Source organism: Nannospalax galili, unplaced genomic scaffold (genome assembly GCF_000622305.1).
Source record: "Nannospalax galili isolate Female #2095 unplaced genomic scaffold, S.galili_v1.0 scaffold507, whole genome shotgun sequence".
NCBI lineage: Eukaryota > Metazoa > Chordata > Mammalia > Rodentia > Spalacidae > Nannospalax > Nannospalax galili.
The window spans coordinates 1,456,243-1,474,329 of record NW_008356261.1 but is presented as its reverse complement, the minus strand read 5'-3'; the positions used below and the strand labels follow the sequence as shown (position 1 = coordinate 1,474,329).

Sequence of the window (18,087 nt, the reverse complement as noted above, 5' to 3'; positions counted from 1 at the left end):
CACGCCAGCCTCCCCAGCGCTCCAGGCCCAGCAATACCTACAAATATTTTTTGTTTTCGTAGACGTCGTGCAGCTTCAGGACGTGTGGGTGCTCGATGAGCTTCAGGATGGCGATCTCCCGCTCCACCTGAGGGGAGACCATGTCACTGCCCCAGCGATCAACCACAGGCTACCAGCAGGCTCTCCTGCAGGGGCCTGCCTGCACCTCTTAGGGTTCTGATGCTACATCTATAGTTTGGGCCTTGCTATTCCTCAAGAAGCCAAGGAGGAGCACAGGCCAGGACAGATGACTTGGGTAGGGGCTCTGCATAAGTTGAGAGTGGGGACCAGGGCAGAGCTGTCGATGAGCATGCCCGTTGTCCAGCATGAACATGCAGTGGTCCAAGCGTGCATGGAGAGGGCAGCGTGTATGTGCAGGGGGCATCATGTGCATGTAGGGGGCTGTACCTACAGGGAACGGTAGACACACAGCTGGCTCCAGCCTGGCACCATTTTGCCTCTCTCCCAGAGGGCATGCTGCCTCCTCCAAGTCTGTTTCTGAGCTGATGACCACACCTCCAAGGAGTATAGCTTTGCCCACAGGTAACTTGGCCCCAGACACTGGCAGTGAGAAACCACCAGAATATGGTGGGCACCAGCCTCTCATGGGCCACCCTGTCCCCAAACCTTTCACCTCCATGTGGGCCCATGTGTACAATACCCACAGTACCAAGTCTCGACCCCATACGTCAGGCCCTTGTGCCATGGGTTCTATCCACTCTGTGTTCCCAGTTCAACACTAGCCCCTAGCCACACCCCCAAAGCAGGGTCAGGTCAGCCCCCCAACACCCCACTTAAGCTGCTGTCTTCTTTCAGATGTCATGCTCCTCAGGTCCCTTGGCTTCTCCGAGTCCACAGCAGGAGGCTGTCCTGCCCTCCTCACAACAGCCTGGTTCTGATGGGATGGGTCTCGGGGCAGGGGGCACCTCCCCAATCTAATCGGGGGAACTAAGGACCAGCTAGCTCCTTCAGTAGATTAGCCTAGCACCTCCACTATCTACTGTGGGCCTGTTTCCTGGGCCAGCCAGGGCAAGGCAAGGGGAACCCTTCCTGAGTGTGGAACGGCCTAGTAGCAGTCTTGTTACTCTGGCAGGAATCCGGAGGGCTCCTGGACTCGGCTTTAGGGAGCGTAAGCAGAAACCACCCATGCTAGTCCTGGACACTCTGGGCCAGCCCTCCAGGTACTGTCTTCCTGCCTCAGCCCACTGCCTCACCTTCATCAGTACCGACTCACTGAGCTTCTCACGGTTGACGATTTTGATGGCTACCTTCTGGCAGGTGACACAATGGATTCCCAGCTTCACCAGGCCTGTGGGAGAGAGGCTGGACTCAGCACATACCACACCCACCCCAGATAGCAAGGATCCCATCCTCATCTGGGGGTCTACACCTTGCCTCATAATCCCCAAGCCTCCCAGATTCCCTGGCCTCTGGCCACCCCAGGTGCTCCCTACTCCCTGACCAGAACGGCTCCATGGAAAGGTGCTCGCTCACTGCAGCAAAGCCAGATGCCTCTTGGAGCCTGAGTTCTCCGTGGGCTGTCATCCCTCTCCCAGATCACCAGAGCCTCTCCCCCAGGCCAAAGACACCCCCAATTGAAGAGACAGAGTACAGAGTCTGGGTCCAGAGCCACCCTGCCCCCAACACACTCCTATCCACAGCCCCTACCTGAAGACTTCTGCAGGGCAGGCCCAAGACTATCTCCAGCCTTCCACAGTCCTAGCCCTCCACCCCAGACTCCCAAAGGGCAACATGCCCTGCCAATCACCTCATTCATCAGCTCACAGGGCCCTGGTCACTCACCCCCACAGCCTTAGCCATCATAGCCCACTGCCATCAAGTTCAGCCACGGTGCTGTCCACTCAGCTACACCGGGGCAGAGCACGTAGGTGTGCTGTAACCACGGTAGGATCTCTAGCTCACAGAACCATTCCAATTTCAGACCACCACACATTTCTGTGAGCTTACTTGAGACGTGGGGTATCTTTCCACGCATCCATCCACTTCTTTCCCCACTTGAGTAGTGGCACATGCCTATGAGCATGCTTGTTTTCTTAACTTGCAAGAGCCCTCTGCCCCAGTGGGAAATTCATCTTTTTGAAGAAGGGAGGTGGCTGCTTACATCCTCTAGCCCCACCCCACCTTTCCATGGACTTGGCCCTGTGCTGTTCTCATGTGTGGTCTCCCGTGACCCTCTGCTGTGGCTCACTCTGCTGGAACAGCACCTCGACCCTCCCTGAATTGGTCATGGCAGCTCCTGCCTCATGGCTGGTGATCTTGGTCCAGCTCTGCTTTCTGCTGGCCATCACCAGAAAGGGTCCCTCTCACCTCTGCCAGATCCAGGGCCAGCCTAGAGACAGTTAGATTCTTCCTGTGCCCCAGGGGGCCAGGGTTGGGGGTCCTAGGAATCTGAGTACAGAGCTGGGCCTCCATGGCAGGGGAAAGCCCAGGTTCCCACGTGGGAGCCCAGGCTAAGAGGTGGCCTCGGTAGAGCACTGTGGCCAAGAAAGCTGCCTCTGAGGCCTGGCACAGGCTCTGGGACCTCTTGCTGGGTGCCTTTGATCTGGCATGAGCACCTGTGATTCCCACTCAGATAGGGAAGAAAAAGCACTTGCCTGGAGGGTGGGTGTTGCTGACAACTGCTATCCATAATTCAGTCACTCAAGGGCTCCTGGGGATGGGGGACCATGGCCTCTGCTCAAGTGAATGAGCTCTACCTGGCTCTGCATACAGCATGGCCAGAGTGCAGGGGAGCCATCCTGGGCTCACCCTGGTGCTCAGGCTGCTCCCTCCCAACCTTTACCAGTATGTACAGAAAGCCCATTCTCCATCACAGCACCTTGAACACTCCTATATACCTTGCAAAACCCAGGATTGAAATGCCGCTCCTTAATAAAGTTCTCCCGACACTTTGGGCTATTCCCTCCCTGCCTCCACATGAGAAAATGGAGTCCTGCCCCAGGAACAGGAGCAAGTAGGGGTCCCCTGGGCTGGATGCCTGGGATCCCTGTGGCAAGGAGTGGGGAGTACACACTCAGGAACCCTGGCCTACAGCCTTGGGGTTAGGCAGCTTTCTGGCGGGAAGCCCACGATCACCCCTCATTACCCAGCCCTCCACCTCGCTGGGGCTTATTTTCCAATTGTAGTTTTTATCTCTAATTATTGTCTTTACACAGACGCAGACTCACATTGAGAGGGAAAGTATACCGTGTCACACAGATAATTGTATGGGGCTTTGCCAGGGTGGGGCCGAGCTTGAAGCCTGAGGAGTCACTAACTGTGCACTGCTTCGGCAGGCTGGAAGGGCCCGGGGCCTCCGTGCTCTCAAGAAGGGTCCCCAGGCCTCCCAAGGGTGAATTCAACATGAGTATGAGGGTCCCAGGCCCTAGCAGGGCCACCCCCACCCAGAGACACCCAGGGCTCCTGAGCCTGGCTGGAGAGTCAGAGGGGATGGGCAGGTGAGTACCTGCGGCCAATCAGCTCTGGAACCAACCAGGTGCCCATGGAGCACAGGGTGTCTCAGTTCTGAGCAGTTCTGTCCCTCACTGGAAGCAGGGACAGGAGCCATGCCTGGGTGAGGGCAGCAGGACAACATTCCCAACATCCCCTACCCACTACTCAGTTCAACAGAACTGAAAGCACTGCTGGGGGGGGCACTTCCTGGGGGAAGAAGCCACAATTCAGCACCCAGGCCACACTGCTCTGCCCTCTGGAGCACACCGGCCCCAAAGGGCCACTGCTTCATTCAGGGAGAGAGAAGGAAGGAACCTTGCCTTGGGTTGGGCCGGGTGAGCACCAAGGAGCTCCCAGGGATACCCATAGGCAGTGGGGAGCAAAGAGGTGGGGGGCTACCATCCAGGAGGCAGACATGGCTCCCTAGGACCTGTAGGAGACCTAGGCTGGTGGCCAGAAGCCTGGGAACACTGGACAAAGACCCAGGAGCCAGTGTCCCTCCCCTCCAGTCCTGGGAACCATGAATGCAAAAGTCACAGAAGTCGAGCACAGCTGAGGACCTGTCCAGTGAGGGCCACTGGGGTGGCCTGCCACTCTTTAATTTGGGTGGCATATCCCAGGCAAGTGACAATACCACATTGGGGAGAGACCTTGTACAGTCTCCCGGCTCCCCTGGCCATGCCCAGTCTGAGGTTGGAATGCCAGGAGTGGCAGCCCAGGGATGCCTTGTCCCCGACACTTGGCAGCATTACCAGCCTGCACACCTCATGACTGGTGTCCACCTCAAAGTGACCACAGGAAGAGCTCAGGGCCTCATCACACAACCCTCCTCACAAGCGGCCAAGTTGTCCAGGGCCCTCTCCAGGTCCCCTTGCCAGCTGACCCCACTGTATCATAAGCAAAGCTTGTGGCTACACAGGCACTGGGTCCCCAGGAGACCATGATCCACTCTGTCAGCTCCTTTTCTGGTTTTCCATACCTGGTCAGGGCACCTGGGAAACACATGGCTGTCACTGTCTGCTTATCCACTGGGTCCCCGTGACTACATCCCAGGATTCTGCTCCTCAGAAGCCTCACCAGGAAGACACAGACAGCGTTTACATGCAGCTCTCAAGCTCCCAATGCCCCAGGATCTCCTGATATATCCCGGACTTTAACAGATCTGGGTTCAGGGCCAAGCTCTCAAGACCCAACTCCTCTCTGTAAGGCAGGTGGCTTCTTCAAGTCACCCCTTCACGTGGCCAAGATGTAGCCCATCCACTACAGCCAGAGGAACAGAGGAACCATCAGCTCTTCCCACGGAGTCATCACAGACCTTCACACCTGCACTGCTCTGCGTCCCCTCCTGCCAACACATCATGAGCAGCAACTCAAGCCTCACGTGTCCACTGCACGTGGGACTCACTGCAGGCCTGGCCAGATTACAGCAGCTTGCCTGTCCTGTGGAGAGAACCCAGAGCACATGATGCCCAGAGCTTGCCCTCCTGGGTGTGGCTGGTCCTGGGCAGGTGCACATACACTTGGGCCACCTGCTGACAGGAGCATATGGACAAGGGCCACGGGCTGGATAGGGAGGTGTGGCTTCCACAGGCCCTTCCGACTCCACACAACACTGATGTCTCAGGGCCTGGCAGCCCAGGGGTGCTGGGGTATAAATACCACCAGTGTCACAATAACTGACTAAATTAGGCTGGCTTCACAAGTCCTGTCCCAGGACTATAAGGCCAGCACAGGAGGGGCAATGCCTTAGTCAGGTACTTCCAGGAGCCAGCCCCTGAGTGACCTGGACCCAGGGCCCCTCCTCCCCTCAGGCTATCTCTAACTAGCAACTCTCAACGTTCACCTCTTGCCAACCCTCCCAGAGGGCCATCAGAGTGGATGCTGTGCCAGACATCTCCCTAGCCTCTCCCCAGGCCTGCCACTGGTGGACTTAGCTCCTGGCAGGGCCTCAGAAACAGCCAGGTGTTGGGATGTATGCAGGCGGAGGGCGGGGGGCACATCTTGTCTGCACATCCTTGTGTGTACCTACCATACCCTTCCTGCCCACAGAGTTTCCCATCTCATTAGCGGTCACCCTGGGGACTGCCCCCCCCCAGCTTCTACTCACCCCTGTCCTGGCCAGAGTAGGTTCAGAGAGTGACCAGGAGTCATCTCCTCTTCCCAGGCCTAGCAAGAACAGAGAGGAGAGCCACAGCACAGCAGAGGACACAGCCTTCTCCCTCCAGCGCCTCAGCCCCTAGCTGCCGGGATGTAGGGAGGGCCGCACCTGGGAACTGCTGTCCTTGGTACTGAACACCACCAGCACGGGGCAGCAGGGCCTGGCCTGTGGCAGACTTGGGGGCCAGGCCCTGCCCAGTCAGCTAGTGCTTGGGTACAGTGCACGAGCATCCAGCAGCATCCTCTCCTGTGGTTTTGAGGAGTGAGGTTCATCACCAGGTAGGATGCACCCGAGTGCCAGCCCCGGTCAGCTGATGAACACACCAACCCAGCTCCATCTGAGTCGAACAGAGGTACCTGCTCCAACCTCAGGCTCTAGACAAGCAATCCCTGGAATGCTTTAAGGGTCCCCTGTGCCTCCTCCATCTGTGACCACTCTGCATCTGAGACCAAGGTGCCTTATCCCAAGACCTCCACCCCCACCCCAGGCAGCTCAGCTCCAAGAACAACCACCACAACAAACGGACCCATTTTCCACTTCACTGTGGGCTGGACTTGTGGGGGTGTGACAGGGCAATGGTTCCCATCTCCCTGTGAACAGACGGGACATGCAGCCAGACTGTGTGGGCTTCAAGGGGCATGCTGGGAAAAATAGATCTGCCATGTAGAGACCAACGTACCCTGGCCAGGCTGCTCACGACAGCAGATTAGTCCTAAAGGTGGCAGTTAGTAAGATGCAGGGAGGGCACCTGGGGGACCACAGTCCCCCTCCAGCAGGGGCAGGCATTCTATAGCAGACGCAGTACCCCACTGAGAGCAGTGCAGCCTGCACTGCCAGCCCACAGCCCTTGAGGAGCAACGTGACAACTCAGCAGGCTCTGGGAGGTGTCACAGCTTCATAGCAGTCTGAGCCACCACAGTGGGCCAGCCATATCACCAACACACGCACCATCCCCCATATCAGGGCTGGAGACCAGAGGCAGTGGTCCACAGGGTTAGCTGGATCCCAAAGAAGCTCACCCTTAAACCAGAGAGGAAAGCCTCCGGGCAGCAGCCATCCAGCTCACTAGATTCCATGCTGGCAGGATATGATGCAGAGGCAGACCCCTTGGGCATGTGACACCTCCTGGTCTCAGCTCTTCTGGTCTCACTACTCCAGGTGGCAGTGGGGTCCTTGGCAGGCAGTAGCCCTCCAGAGGTTTCCTGCTGACACCATGCACAGCCCCTCCCTCAACACACCTCTCCTGGCCGTGGGGCCCCAGAAACCAGGCCAGTGTGGAGTCAATACTGTGAGAAACATCTCCTGCTGAGAAATTAGTAGCAGCTTTTTATCCCTGAGCAGAGAGCAGCTTCCCTCTCTCCCCAATACCCCAGCTGAACCTCATCAGACCCCAAGCTGGAACCATAACTAAGCCAGGGCCATCAAGCCGGGGCCACAACTAAGCCAGGGCACAGCAAAGGCAGGGGGCCTCAGCTAACCTGAGCCACTGCTAAATTACCTCAACTTCCTGACACTAGGGATCAGGAGACAATGGGGTTTGCCACCCTAGTCCACTCAGTGTCAGAATGACCAGCCACAAAGAAGAGGGATGAACACTCGGTTTCTCAAGCCTCTGGATGATGCTTAGGGCAGGTACAGAAGGCAGTGATATGCCTCAGCAGCACCCTGGCTAGACGCAATCCCGCCCCGTCGCAGGGTCTCCAGCAAGGCTCCATCTTCTCTACCTCCTCCCCTTCACAGCCCCAGCAAAACAAGACGGCTCTCTAAGAGCAACAGGCAGGGCTCAAAGGCATCAGTTTGCTAAGTTCCCCTTCATCTCCAATCATGACCATGGCCCCAGAAGCCCTCCTGGTGGGAGTCCCATGGTCAGAGCACCCACAGCCTGCCCCACAGGACCTGTGAGTGGAGGGTACTGGTGATGGGCGGTGATGACCTATACCTTCCACTAATCTCAACGAGTCCCAAGTCTGGTCTTTCAGGCCAACAGGGAGGGCAGAGGGCAGGAGTTCAGCCACGCCCTGTCCCTGCCAAACACAAAACAGGCTTCTAGAATGGGGGGGGTATCCCTTTCCCCTTTTAAAGTGCTGGGGAAGCTCCCATGGCTGTGTTTCTACCCCAGTAAAGAGGCTCCTAACCCTTCCCCATCTTCCACGTGGATTCCACAGCTCTTCCCATGCCTGCCTGGGAGGGCAAGGTCCTGGGGAGAGCTAGAGGCCATTCCCATGAACACTCCCTCCACTCCTGGCCCTCCATGTTCTCACCATACAGAGATTCACCTGGCTCTAGGAGACCCAGAGTAGGAGGCAGCCCAAAGGGTGCAGAGGAGGTGGCCTCGATGGGGAGTGTGCTGCCATGTATAACTCTACGTGCCAGCACCCACCTGGGGCCCCAAGCCTCAGAGAGGGGATCAGAGGGTAACCCCAAAGGTGTGTGCACATCCTAGGGCCTGGAGCCCATGAATGTGACCTAAAAGGGGCTTTGCACATGACTGAGTTACAAATTCCAATGTGAGATCAGCTGGACTCAGGGCCACCAAAGACCAGCAGCAACCTGACACTGGAGAAAGGCGAGGATTCTTCATGGCACCCAAGACCAGCCCTGCCCACCCTGCAGACTCCGAGAGATGCACCTCTCCTGGAGATGTGTGTCTGGAGGCCCAACTCGGCTCACACACATGCTCATTCATCACCACAAACCTAATACGTCTAACGAGGATTCATTCACGAGAACTGCACTGCTCACGGCAGCGTGACTGTCCCTAGCAAATACACTTGCACTGGCATGCTCAGAGATCTGGGTTCACATGACCTGCGGGCACACTCTCCTGACACTGCTCTGGCAGGCAGGACTTGCGGATGGGTGGTGTCCCCAGCATCACCCCCTCTGTCCAGGTTCAGTTTGTCTACCAGGCCTGGACAAAGGGGTTGCCAAACTGAAGGATGCAGAGGACCCACACTGTTTCTCCATGGACAGCCACGATGGGAAACCGGAGTCCATGAGCAGGGTGGGTGGGGTCAAAAAGACAGAAGGGTCCCAAGGAGCCCGGGGCCACAAGAGCTTTCTGACCATGGACAGCTACCTGCACTGTAGCCAGCACAGGGCAGCTATCAGGTGGAGGGGGGCCTCCTGGATAGCATGGGAGAGCAGAGATTTGCTCAGAGCTGAGCTGGGGGTGGGGGTGTCCCCCTGGATCTCTAGCACCCAACCTGGGGCTTCAGGGCTCCAGGCAGGACCATCCTGACACTGCATGTCAGTAGGGCAGCACTGGCAGAGTCCGCTGCAGGTCTGCAGAGGCTATAGAGGTCTCCCTCTGCCTGCTGCGGGCCCACACCAGTGCTCTGAGGATAGAGCCTGACCGTTAAAACGGGGTTCCAGAGACTTGCCGTTGGCCCACGAAAACCCTCAGATTTCCTCAACAAAAGGCCCAGCCAGACCCTCTCCTCCCAACCCTCCTACAAGATCACATTAGGCTAGAACTCAGGGCTGGCAGGCAGAGGTATCAAGATGCCTGGGGGCACATGCAGGGCAGAGGATTTGGCTCCTGGGTCGGGGGTGTCAGACCTAGCAGGCTGCTTCAAAGGCAGACTGGCTTGGAGCATGGCCCCTCCTACCCCCAGCCTAGCTGTACAGACATGAAAGCACTCACGTTCTCCTGAGCAGCCACACAGCTCTGGGTACTGATGCGGCCTCCCCAGCCACTTCCCACCCCACAGCCTGAGCACCCACATTTCCAGGCCATGGCTATAGCCAGGGTTCCCCATCACTGCATATACCAGGGGAGTCTGGCAACCAGGTGCAGGCAAAGCTCCTCCACACAGACCGAGAGGACGCCCACCAGTGCGCCAGAGAAGGAGCATGCCTCTGGGGAGACAACTGTTCATGCTCTGAAAAGGAATCTCTCAAATTAAATTAATTAAGCCCTGAAATATTTCACACGCTTGCAGCCCTTTGACTGTGCACCCCCTCCCCCCGCTCTCTTTTGCCCATCACCCAAATGGGGGACCGGAGCCTGCTGTTCCTCTGTAGAGTGTACCTCCAGGTCAGTGCCCACTGAAGGAGACTCTGAGCCAGGAAGGGAAGGGGTGTGCAAGGAGAAAGGAGCTTTGGCCTCACGTGACCCTGCTATCTGGTATCCCAAGTCCCTGCCAGACAGTATAACGTCATCTGTGCAACTCTGGGATAGGCAAGGAGGGGCAGGAGCCAGGCTTCCCTATCACCTGGTCTGTCAGGACCTGATTCCCTCCTTCAGCCTTGAAGGATGGTGTCCTGACACCCTCTCCTGGTCGTAGACAGCAAATGCCAAACTCCCACAATTGAAGTCTCGGCCACCTATAATTGCTCCTCCCCCTCTGAAAGGTCACTAGTATCTGACACAAGGGTCAAGCCAGGAGCCACCTCCACTGCCCAGAGGCAGCCTGCAAAGCTAAGTTGCTGATCACCTAGGTCTCCAGAACAGGCTGGCGTGGACTTCGAACACAGGTGGGAGGGAATGGTACTTTCAGTCGGCAGTGGGCCCAGAGGTATTTACCCAGCAGGCCACAGTCAAGGAAGTTAAGGAGGCTACAGGAAGCTTGAGGGAGGGATTGCTCCTAAGAGGACTTTACAGACCAGGTGATGGGGGGTTGCTTGCATGGAGATGGACGCAGAGTTTTAAAAACTCAGAGCTTAGGAGTTGGAGAGATGCGGTTAAGAGTACATACTGCTCTTGTAGAGTTCAGTTTCTGGCACCCATGCCAGGTGGCTCACAACTGCCTTTAACTCCAGCTCCAGGGGCTCTAACACCCTCTTCTGATTTCCACCAGTACCTGCATACAGGCATATAAACACATACACATAAATAAAAAATGAAATAAATCTTACCAAAAATTGGAGTTTAGCCAGGCATGGTGGTACAAACCTTTAATCCCAGAACTTAGGGGGCAGAGGCAGGCAGATATCCTTGAGATCAAGACCAGTCTGGCCTCCATAGTGAGTTCCAGGCCAGCTGTGGCTACAGGGAGACCCTGTCTCAAAAAGACCCCCAAGAGTTTATAAGAGATAAACAATGCCACAAAACTCAAAGGCCTCAGGAACACTGTAACATGCAAACGGACCATGTCATGAGTATAAGGCATCCATTGGTGTCAGGAATAAAAAAAACCACAACAAAAACACTACTGAAGAAGTTTCGAGCCCCCTGGCCTTCCCAACACCATGAAAGCCAGATCTTAGCACAGAGCCACCAGGTACATGAGCACAGCATCCTTCCAGTGGTTCCCCAAGCCCAGCCTGGCTGCCCAAGCCTGTCACTCATTCCACCTGCCCCATCTTCCTGCCTTCCAGGGGAATGTGCTTAATTAGAAAACAGTGAGATTAACCCACTCAAGGAATGGGAGCATTTTACCCATTTTGTTTCTCTGCCTTGGGGAGAGGCCACCCCTCTGCCTTTACCCCACTTCTCCAAATAGGCCCTCATGTTGGATGTTACCAACAGAGACAGCCTCCCACACCAAGGCCCAGAGAACCCCCTTCCAACCAGGGGACTGCAAGGCTGGACAGCAGGGGAAGGCCCAGCCTCTTCACACCAGGCTGGTGACTTTGATAAGTTCTGAGGTCAGCCTGTGTCAGCCCATGATCTCAGCTCTGATAGCAGGTAAGGCCAACATGTTGTCCCCCTCACCCAAGTGGACATGAGGCTTGCAGGGGATCATCTACCATAGAAGGGAGGCAGGAGGTCCCAAACCACCCAGCTTGTTAGCCTGAAGATGCCTTGCTGCCAGCCCAGGAGAGAAAGGTCATTCTCATACACCTGTGCAGAAGCGTCTTGGGATTCACAAGACAAATGCCTGAGGCTGGAGCAGTCTCAACCCAGGGGTATCTAGGGAGCCTGGGCCTCACTACAGCCGTCTCTCTCTCCCCTCTGCTTGGTCCAGCTTCCTGGCTCCATTAGTACTGGGCAGGGACGAACGGGCCTGGCATCCTTTCACAGAAGCAGAGATGTCCCATGTCTCCCAATATACCTGGTTCCACAGGATCCAGATCAGGACAGAGTCCCTCTTTCCTACCAACATCTATGCCAAGGGCCCTCACAGGCTGAAGGGGGCTGCTCAGGCCCACTATCTGCTACACTAGCCCTCTAGGAGCGCAGTCTCTCGAGGCAGTCAGTCTCCCTTCAGCACCTCCTAAAGGCCCCATATGGGGAAGGTTATAGTTGTGGGGGCTTTGGAAATCAGCTCAGAATCCAGGAGCTGGGAAGGCAGAGCTCCCTCGGTTGACAGGGAGAGTGGTAGGGTTGGCAGACATGTCACTCAACGATGTCCTGATGGGACCATCTGGAGGTTACAGGCTAATGGTTGGAGAAAACACTGTCCAAAATGGACCACAGTGCCTCCAGAGGTGCCCCAAGCCAGCTGGCTCCAGCCTGGCTTAGTGTGAGCCCTGGGGACTTTGAGACAAAGACCCAGCCTCAACACATACTCCACCCTTCTCAGGAATCCTGGCTGGGCCCATACACCTGTGGTAGAGAGGGAGAAGCACATGAAGATCCACGGGGCTGTCGGGTGAGCTTATATACTTCCCTCTACCATGTTGGTGGCCCAAGAGGCCCTGCTGCATCCCTGACGCTGTGAAATAAAAGCCACACTCTGCCCTGGACCCCACAGACACTGGCAGATACACAGCATCACTGTGTAGTCTGGGCACCAAGGCCCATGCTGGGCTGGAAGTTCCTGTGTGACCCTCAGCACTATCTCCACCTGAGAAGACACCGCTGACACCAGCCCTCCTCCCTCCTCCCTCCCTCCCTCCCTCCCTCTCTCCCTCCCTTCCTCCTTCCCCCACCCCCCTCATGCCTCCCACCTGCCTCTGTGGTTCCCAGTCCCTTGCACCGGGCCTTGCCCAAGGAACGCAGCCCACTACCCCTAAAGGCAGACACAGCAGGGGTGCATACTGGGGCCTGGAGGCTATGCTCTGCTAGGCAAGGCAGGTTGGCATTCTGGAAGCCAGGCCAGGTTGGCAAGCTGCTCTTGGGCACCTCAGCCAGGCTCATAGCCAGCAGTGCCCTCCCGCACAGTGGGCAGTGCACTCAAGGCCAACGTCTTGGCTCTGGTGCCAACTCCCATAATAGTTGGGAATCCCACGGCTGGCGTCCCTGGGTCTGTTCCCCCTCCCCATGGTAAACGACTCACTGTTTCCTTAGGCCTGACCACAAGGCCAAGTCCCTCACTCACACCCTCATGTACCAGGCTCTGAATGCCCCATGAAGAGTTGGGCTGAGTCCCCAGCCTGGCCTTGAAGATGTTGGTGTGCTGAGTGAGAGCTGGGTCTGAGAGTCAGGTGTTACAGCCTAGCCCTGCCTGCCAGGTCAGGCCAGGAAGCTCTCTGGGAACAGGGGAGAAAGGGACCCAGAGCAAAGTGGGACATGCGTGGGTGAAGCTGGTGCCCCAGGGAGGCCGTCTCCATGCCCACCACCAAGCTCTCCACCCTGCTGTCCACCTCAACCCACTAGCTGTCCAGCTGGAGTCATGGAACACTTTTCAACCTACCTCTCTGGCCCAGGAAGCCAGTCTGGGAGACCCTAGATAGAAGACAGAGCCTTATGTACAAAGCCCACCCTCAGGTCTTGAGGGGTCAGTTTTATGGCCCTGGGAGGAGATTCCAGCTGTCTGAGGTCACAGCCTTCCTTCCACCCCCAAACTTTGAAAAGCCCCTGTCTCCAAATCCCTGCCGCCTCATATAGAGCCACCTCCCTCTTATTTCTTTCCAAACTTCCATCTGTTGCCATGGTGACAGGAGCAGATCAGGCAGGAGTATCCACAGCTCCCCACCCCCATCCTTTCCTTCCTGGCTTCTTTAGCTGGGGCTGGGTTCTGTGCCTCCCCCCACCATGCCTTAGACACAGTTCTGAGACCTGTGAACACTAAGCTTTGCTGCTCAGTGGCCCAGCTCCCTTACTGTGCCCTCACAGTAAAGGCACCCAGTGACATCATGGCTGGGCTCCATGGGTGACACCTGAGCCCCCAGCCTCTCACTGAAGGACTCCCCATTCTTTAAGGCAGAGTGCTAGGGCACTCCTACAAAAGGGCTCCTGAGCGCCAGGGACCCGTGGGGCTACATGCTGAGTAAGTGGTAAGTCTGTTCTAGACTTCATGTGCCCAAGAGCTGCCATCCAGCACTCCACCTGTCATATCCTACAGTCCTCTTAGCAGAACTGACTTATAACAGCTGCAAAAATTTCAGACACTATTTGATCTTGGCTTCAGGACATACGCACAAGGTCATCAGCCAATCAAGAGCTCCCCCCCGCCCCCAAGTGTTCTTGTGTTCCTTGCAACCATGGCTGGCTTCACGCATGGACGTGGTCTGCCTTCTCAGACCTCATAAATGGGATCGCACAGTGCACACCCCAGCCCTCAGGATGCCACATGGACCCTGAAGGAAACAAAGTGACTCCTGCAACCCAAACCCATGCCAAACACTGACAGGCCTGTGTGAATGGGGACACGTCCCCCTACCCTAGTTGTATGTAAAGAGCTCCAACTAGCTAGGAACCCCAAGAGCCTCGGTGTGTGACAGACACAGAGGGCTGGACACCTGAGCTAAGGGTCCATGTGCCCTGCCCAGGAGGCACAGAAGACTCCTGGAGGGACTGTCCCCACCTGTCAGTACCTTCAAGGAAGCTGGCCTAGAGTGCTCAGGACACTCCAAGCACCAGGAGAGCTCACCCTTCAGGCTCAGGGACAGACCTCCTGGGAAGGGAGGAGAGTTCAGGGAGGACATCAAGCCACAGGGAAAGGAAGACAGCCCAGACACCACACCTGCAGCACAGGCTGGGTCACGTCCCAGGAGGCCCCGGCTCCCCTGAAGGCTCTCCTCCAGATGGACTCATGCCCTTGTTCCCAGGGCAGAGTCGGGCTGAGCAGCAGGTACGGCTGTTTACCCTCTGTAACCAGGCTGAGGTCTACAGGTGGACCCAGAGCCAGAGCTGCACTGGTAGCACAGGCTAGACCCCCACCCCAACCCTACCAAGGGGCTACAGCACTCAGGGCTTTAGCAGTAAGGAGGTGCTCAGACTGGGGAATGAGGAAAACATGGTGTATGCCCACCCTAACCACTCCAATAGCTGCCTTAGGGCCTGCCACGGACCTCTGGGTAAAAAGTGACCTGTGGTCTAGGCACTGAACTCCAATCCCCTAAATCTGGGATTCAGGATGGTCAGGTAAACTCCCCAGGGAACTGAGTGTGGAGCCACACACAGGCGTGATGGAGAGCAAGGGCTGGCTGAGAGAGCCCCCCGCAGCCAACTGTGGAAGCCCCACTGTGGAGGAGAATCGAGGGGGGCTAGGCTAGGCCTGTGTTCCCTAGGCCATGAACTGGCAAGAGCGGACAGTCAGGCTGAACATTAGGTACCTTAGGAGGAGAGAGGCTGGTGAAATGGAAGAAAGGGTCCCAAGACCTGAACTCTGCAGTTCAAGGGCCTGGGTCCATGATCTACTCCAAGACCCACCATCAACACCCTCATAGTGGGGGATGACGGAAAGCTCCATGCCTTCCATTAGGAAGCTAGAAGGCTGAGAACCTATAGCCAGGGGTCCCCCTTTCCTCTTGGCCAGTCACAGCCTGGTAACTTCTGGCCCAGTACCAGCAGCACTGGTTGCCATGGAGACTGCAGAAGCAGCCCAGAGACCTCAGTGTGATGCCACTGGAGCCCCCTCCTCAGCTAGAGTCCCAGTGGGGTGTTCACCTGCCACATGCATCTCAGAGGCCCGGCAGCAGGAAACGGTGTCCAGGGAGAGCCCCCAGCCTCCTCCAGGGAGCACCGGGGCCACTCCAACGGTTCCCCAGCCTGGGGGGGACCTTCCCTGGCTCCCCTATCTGGGGCCACAAGTGCTGTGAAACTGATAATTTCAGTGCATACAGAGAACCCAGAGAGACACCCCCCCACCCCAGTGCCTCACCCTTCCCCCTGGAGCCTCACCCAGTTGGCACTGGGAATTTCCTCCTTGCTGGGCCACACTCCTTGCTAGGAGGTGGGTGGGGTCCCCCCGCTCCAGTCCCTACAGTGCCAGGTGATCAAATTACATTTTTATTAACTGGTCTCTGCAATTTAATACTGTAAAATTAGCCCAATGAGATATTTTTTGATGAATCCCTTATCTACTCAGTAATTCAACTGGGTGAATCATTTTTCTAAGCTGGTGTCCTAGTTAAGGAAGCCTCACTCTTCTTCCCTCCCAGGGCGCAGGATGAGGGGCTGGAAGCAGGTGATTAGGCCACTGGCTGAGCCACTTCAGAGTGGCAGGTCTGGGGGCCCCAGAAGGAGAGGGGTCTGGGAGGGCACCAGCATTTTCCTGGAAGGTACATGCAGGATGGAGGTAGGGAGGTCAGCAGGGACGTGGTCAAGTCCAGCAGAGTGGGGAGGGTAAAATTAATGCCCACAGCTGAGGGTTGGACACTAGGAGCTTCCACTGGCCTCCGTGGGAGACCAGACTTCTGCACACATGCCACAGTGTGACCAGAGGAGACACAGCTGGTGGTGGTGCTCTGACCAACAGCTGTCTAGCTTCCCAGGGACATACAGGACATGGCAGGGAGGGCAGGAGTACAGCCCTGGGCACAGCTGAGGTAGCCAGAGGGGTGATCTGCAGTGGCAGGCTCTGGAAGGTGGGGCCTGGAGGGAGCCCTGCAGCCTACAGACCTAGCTGAGGACAGACACCAGAGCCCTGCAGAGCTCTGAGTCCTGTAGCTGCTCCTCCTGCTCTGCACCTGCCAGGCCCCATCCCTCCAGGGCCCAGAGGGATGGGCTACAGGGTTGCCATGGCAATGAGGTTGGGGAATGCCTTCCTAGGGAAGCCCCAGGGAGTCACTCACTGCCTGTCATCCCACACACAGGCAGGCACACCAGGCGCGCGCGCACACACACACACACACACACACACACACACACACCTTCACATACAGGCCTACATGCACACAGACACACAAACCTGCAAGACATGGGCCTGTATATATATACGCCTGCATACTCACACACACACACATACACACACACACAGGTCTGCACACATACAAGCCTGAACACACACATACACACACACACAAAACACACACAGAGGTCTCTACACACACATACACACACACACAGGTCTGCACACATACAAGCCTGAACACACACATACACACACACACACACACACAAAACACACAAAACACAGAGGTCTGTACACACATGCCTACACACACACACAAGCCTGAACACACACACACACACACACACACACAGAGGTCTGCACATGCACACACACAGGCCTGCATAGACATGTCTGCACATACACACACATAGGCTTGCACTGTGCACACACAGATCTGCACACACATAGCTCTGCACATAAAACACATCTCTGCACACAGGTACACATACCACATGCACACACGCACAGCTCTACGCATACAGACCTGCACACACTGCATACTCTGACACAGGCCTGAAGACTGGCACACACCCTCGTACCCATCCCTAAGCAGCCAGGCTCCAGGTCCCTCTTGTCAGCACCCTGATACCTCCCTCAGGCTCTTCGACAGCCCAGAGATGGGCCATACCAAGGCTCTCCCAGAAGTACAGCCAGTGCCAGGGACAAGGTGGAAGACCCAGGGCTTTACCTGCCCCACCAGCCCCTGCATGGCCACCCGTCAGTGTCCTTCAGCAGCATCTTCCACAGTCTGGTGCGCCCTGGCAGGTCATCCCGGACCTTTTCACCAACAGAACCGTGGCATCTCTGAGGCATAAGGGCAGAGAAGACCTCCACCTTTACTCTGAACCACAGGGCCCAGCAGGTCAGCAAGGGCCAGCACGCCAATCGACTCTCTCCACACAGGTGAGGCATACCTGCTCTGACCACCTCCCTGGTCACTTGGCCAGGGTTTACCCCACACCCGCCCGTGCCAGTCCTGGTGCAGGGGTCAACAGAAGCAGTGAACTAGGAGAAAGCTGGAGCCCAGCTGTTCCCGTGTAGCCTTGTGGTCAAGAAAGATGAGGCAGACTGGCCCACTCCACTCTCGTGTGTGTGTGTGTGTGTGTGTGTGTGTGTGTGTGTGTGTGTGTGTGTCCTGACCCAGGGACTTGCTACTGAGATAATCACGGAGACAGACGGATGGATGCATGCCTGGCCTGCAATGCCAGTGGGAGGCCACAGTCAGGGAGGGAAGTCACGCTGAGCCCTGCAGTCACCTGCTGTCAGGGACAGGAATGCTGGTCCCGCCTCCGCCCCAGTGCCTGCCTGTCCATCCTCAAGCAGGCGGCCAGTAATCTGCAGTGGGGTAATAATAGAATCTGCTTAGTGGGCAGCAGGCAGGAAGGGCAGGGAGAGAGCAGAGCTCACTGGCCCATACCTGGTGCTTCCTTCCAAACAGCAGCATCCTTCCCTGGGTGCCACTGGCCACCTCTCCATCTCCAGGCTGGC

At 56.8% G+C, this 18,087-nt stretch overlaps 1 protein-coding gene across 1 annotated transcript in view; it reads right to left on the bottom strand.

Annotated features, from left to right (window-relative positions):
- Positions 1-18,087, bottom strand: part of Brsk2 (BR serine/threonine kinase 2) — a 55,508-nt gene that overhangs the window by 22,160 nt on the left and 15,261 nt on the right. Inside the window, exons 5-6 of the mRNA XM_008854457.1 lie at positions 1,254-1,348; positions 42-127 (exon numbers count right to left, since the gene is read on the bottom strand). Of these exons, the coding sequence (XP_008852679.1) occupies positions 42-127; positions 1,254-1,348 (181 nt within the window). The remainder of the gene's footprint in view (positions 1-41; positions 128-1,253; positions 1,349-18,087) is intronic.